This window comes from Engraulis encrasicolus, unplaced genomic scaffold, assembly GCF_034702125.1.
Source record: "Engraulis encrasicolus isolate BLACKSEA-1 unplaced genomic scaffold, IST_EnEncr_1.0 scaffold_39_np1212, whole genome shotgun sequence".
NCBI classification, from domain to species: domain Eukaryota; kingdom Metazoa; phylum Chordata; class Actinopteri; order Clupeiformes; family Engraulidae; genus Engraulis; species Engraulis encrasicolus.
Window position 1 is genome coordinate 12,501 of NW_026945698.1, and position 4,044 is coordinate 16,544.

A 4,044-nucleotide genomic window follows, 5' to 3' on the forward strand; every position below is an offset into this window, starting at 1 on the left:
AGATACACACCCTTGAACCTAGAACACACACACCACTCACACACACACACATTAGTACACACATTAATACACACATTAATACACACAAACACAAGCACACTGTGTCGTAACAAACCACAACTAACGCAAACAGGAGACACTCCTAGGCCACACACACACACACACACACACACACACACACACACACACACACACACACACACACACACACGACAAAGGATCTCTAGTTAGAATGGACGCTGGGCCGCCATCGCCTTAGCTCATTAGATTCGAACCCGGGCCGGGTCGCCATCGCCTTAGCTCATTAGATTCGAACCCGGGCCGGGTCGCCATCTTAGCTCATTAGATTCGAACCCGGGTCGCCATCTTCTTAGCTCATTAGATTCGAACCCGGGCCGGGTCGCCATCTTCTTAGCTCATTAGATTCGAACCCGGGTCGCCATCTTCTTAGCTCATTAGATTCGAACCCGGGCCGGGTCGCCATCTTCTTAGCTCATTAGATTCGAACCCGGGCCGGGTCGCCATCTTCTTAGCTCATTAGATTCGAACCCGGGTCGCCATCGCCTTAGCTCATTAGATTCGAACCCGGGTCGCCATCGCCTTAGCTCATTAGATTCGAACCCGGGCCGGGTCGCCATCGCCTTAGCTCATTAGATTCGAACCCGGGTCCTTAGCTCATTGAGCCATCGTGTCCCTTTTCCAGCTCATCTTCATGAGGTGTGAAATCTTTAGAAAATACAGTCTGTGGTTTTAAAATACCACTGTATTTTCTCAAGATTTCACACCTCATGAAGAGGCTCTAACAAGTTATGGCTGAAAAGATCTCAGGTACTGACAAGTCCAGGGTAGTGTGAGCATTACAACTGCATGTTGAAATTCACCGAACTGGTCCTTTAATGAGGTGAAATCTTGAGAAATGACAGCCTGTGGTTTTAAACTACGGCTCTAACAGGTTAGGTTAAGGGGGTGGTTTTGGTCAGGGCACAAGTTCGCCACAATTTCACCATTTCCCTTTGCTTGTCTTGGCTAAAGTAAAGCAACAGAAACATTGTTGCTTCACTGACAGGTTAAGGTTTTGGTCAGTGCAGGTCAAGAAAATTAGACTATTTTTAAGTAGACTATTTTGTATACAATTGTAATGAACAGACACGGACAAGAGTAGCAAGGTTTTACACTTTGGCCAAAGGGAGAGGAAGAGCGTAGCGCTTTTCAGAGAACAAGCTCGGTCTCATAGCAAACCGATCTTCACTCTCTCCCAGTTTAGTAAAAGCAAGAGTTTTTATTTCACAGTGGGCATACAGTAGGTGACCGTTGCCCAACATGGCTTTCCCTATTTCTAACATGTGATGTCTAGTTTCAGGATGAGATCGCTTGTTTAGTTCAGCATGTCAGTAGCGTATCCTCTTTCAGTTCCGTGTTCGTAAAGGTCTTGCTCTGAACTATGGAACTTTCTACAGATCAGTACAAACTGTACATTTGTTAATTACAATGTTAAAACAGAGGTAATAATTATTGTTACAGTGCATTGTGCTGGAAAACTGTGCTTTACCCCAGCGTTGTATCTGCATCGGTGATGTTTTTCCCAGCGTGCAGTGTGAGCTGTCTCACACACGCACACACACACGCACACACACACACACACAGTATTGTACCTGGGTGGTTGACGTTTAAGGGCGTAACGCAAAAAAAAAAAACAAGTTTTTCAAATTCCTGAAAAAAATGATGGATAAAAATTGGAAAAAAATAGAAAAAAATAAAGCACTTAGTGGTCTGTGGAATTTCACCTAATTTTTGCCCTTTTTGGGAAAATGTGTCCTGCATCAACACATAGCATAGGCATGTCACACCGCAGGAAAATGGAGTCACACCACAGGGAATTCACTGCATTATGGCCATTTTAATCCTTTTCTATACATGACTGACATCTGAGCACATTCTAACTTGATGATGATATTGTGTTTAATCTTAATATGTGTTTTCATTAATAAAAAAACTTTTTTTTCCTCCTATAAGAGCAGTCACACCACAGGACACCATAAAATGAACCTAAGCATTGTGTGACAGAAAGATTGCAATATGAAGACATATTAAGAGGTTAAGACTAAGAGTCACCTTAAACTTCCACAGCACTCTCCAATAACTGAGGTACTGACTGGTTAGGAGCCAGTCTTTAAGACCCTTGTAGTTGGCCTTGCAGCTGCCCATTCACAAACATTGACATACATGTCACCCCACAGGACGCAATTTGTGTTACGAAATTGAACTTGTAGTTAATATTACTGTCTTGAGTTTTTTTCCACATTCACATATCTTAAACTAAAGTTAAGATTTATGCAATCATGCCAAATACTTCATACATTATTCAAAATGTTGTTGGTTAATTTATATATATATTATTATATATTGTTTCATTAATGTTACAGTCACACTGCAGGAAATTTGACATATAAACCTTTACATAAATCTTAACAAAAATGTTTCTTCTCATCTAAGACTAATATGAAACATAATGTACCACATCTTCTTTCATTGACATTTGTTTTTTAAAGGAAAATAACAGTTTTGTAGGTTTTTAACCAATGTTACGAAAAAACAAGGCGTCACGTCTCCCACCCACCTACCTGCGTCGGTGATGTTTTTCCCGGAGTGGAGTGTGAATGCGACTCCGTATATCAGCTGTCGTCCTTTCGGGTCCGAGCTGTTCTGCACCTCGATCCAGTCAGGATCCGCGATGGAGGTACAGAGAGAGACCAGCGTGAAGCACTGGCACACCGCCGCAGGGGACAAGCTCAGAACCATGATGCCTACACACACACACACACACACACACACACACACACACACACACAGACCAGAGTGAAGCACTGGCACATGGCCGCAGGAGACAAGCTCAGAACCATGATGCCTACACACACACACACACACACACACACACACACACACACACACACAGACCAGAGTGAAGCACTGGCACACCTCGGAGACAAGCTGAGATCCCATAAATGCAATAATGTAACACTAGAATTTGGTTCTCAGGCTGAGTCATGAGAAAATAAGAATAAAAACCTGTCCAGATATGAAGATAATAAGCCACGATTAGCCTGTAATGGAAATGGAATCCTGTGAGCTTAATAAGCTTGGAAATGCAGGAACACTATGAAGTACACACTGCCTTTGGTGATAGTAGTTACAGTACACTACTTACCACAGTGAAATATTATTTACGTATTTCGAACATTGGATGACGGCCATGTATGATAATGTGCTATATATAAGTTATATATATATACACACACCGATTGCACATTATCATACATGACCGTCATCCAATGTTGGAAATATGTAAATAATATTGATATAGTACATGTGTATTTAAAAAGAGCCTCTCTACTGAGCTGTGAGGAAAGAGATGTTCATCAACTGGACAATATGACAATCACAAAACGTTTCGGTAAAATGACAACTAGATATCTATACACCGGTAGGTAAAACAATGTCAAGCGTTTCATCATTGCTACTGCAGGCGCAAGATTACGCCTTGTGTACTTTAGCACACGGTGCACATTTCAGTTGTGTTGACACTGCAACCACTGACTGACTAAACCATTCCAATGTGCTTATCATCACAGGCATTGCTACACGGGGTGTGGGTGTCTGACAATGCACCGCACCGCAAGACAAGTCAATAAAACATGCGTCTATGTAACATGGCATGTTGCAGATTGCTCTAAGCATAGTAGTTGCATTGTTACATTGTTACGCCTGCCCGTGTTCTTGTTGCCTCGGCTAGCTAGGCTAGAAGCGAAGCCCGCAGAACAAAAACAGAACACTCACCCAGTAGTCGCTAGTCCGACACAATGAGGAGGTGGGTCACAGTTTTGGACTAGATCGCAGACATGGAGGCACTAGTCTTGGCGGTGAAGCACACATCAGTTTAAATCAACCCCCATCACATAACAGCTAAGCAATCCGATGTGACAGCATCTCTCTCTCGATACAAAACGAAGTTACTCTTGACTGGATTTGACAGCATCAACAGACTGA

At 42.7% G+C, this 4,044-nt stretch overlaps 1 protein-coding gene across 1 annotated transcript in view; it reads right to left on the reverse strand.

The window, feature by feature from the left end:
* LOC134443914 (transmembrane protein 127) overlaps positions 1 to 2,873 on the reverse strand; it is a 6,564-nt gene extending 3,691 nt beyond the window's left edge. Inside the window, exon 1 of the mRNA XM_063193437.1 lies at positions 2,622 to 2,873. Within this exon, the coding sequence (XP_063049507.1) occupies positions 2,622 to 2,799 (178 nt within the window). The 5' untranslated portion in view covers positions 2,800 to 2,873. The remainder of the gene's footprint in view (positions 1 to 2,621) is intronic.
* Between the last annotated feature and the right edge of the window lie 1,171 nt (positions 2,874 to 4,044).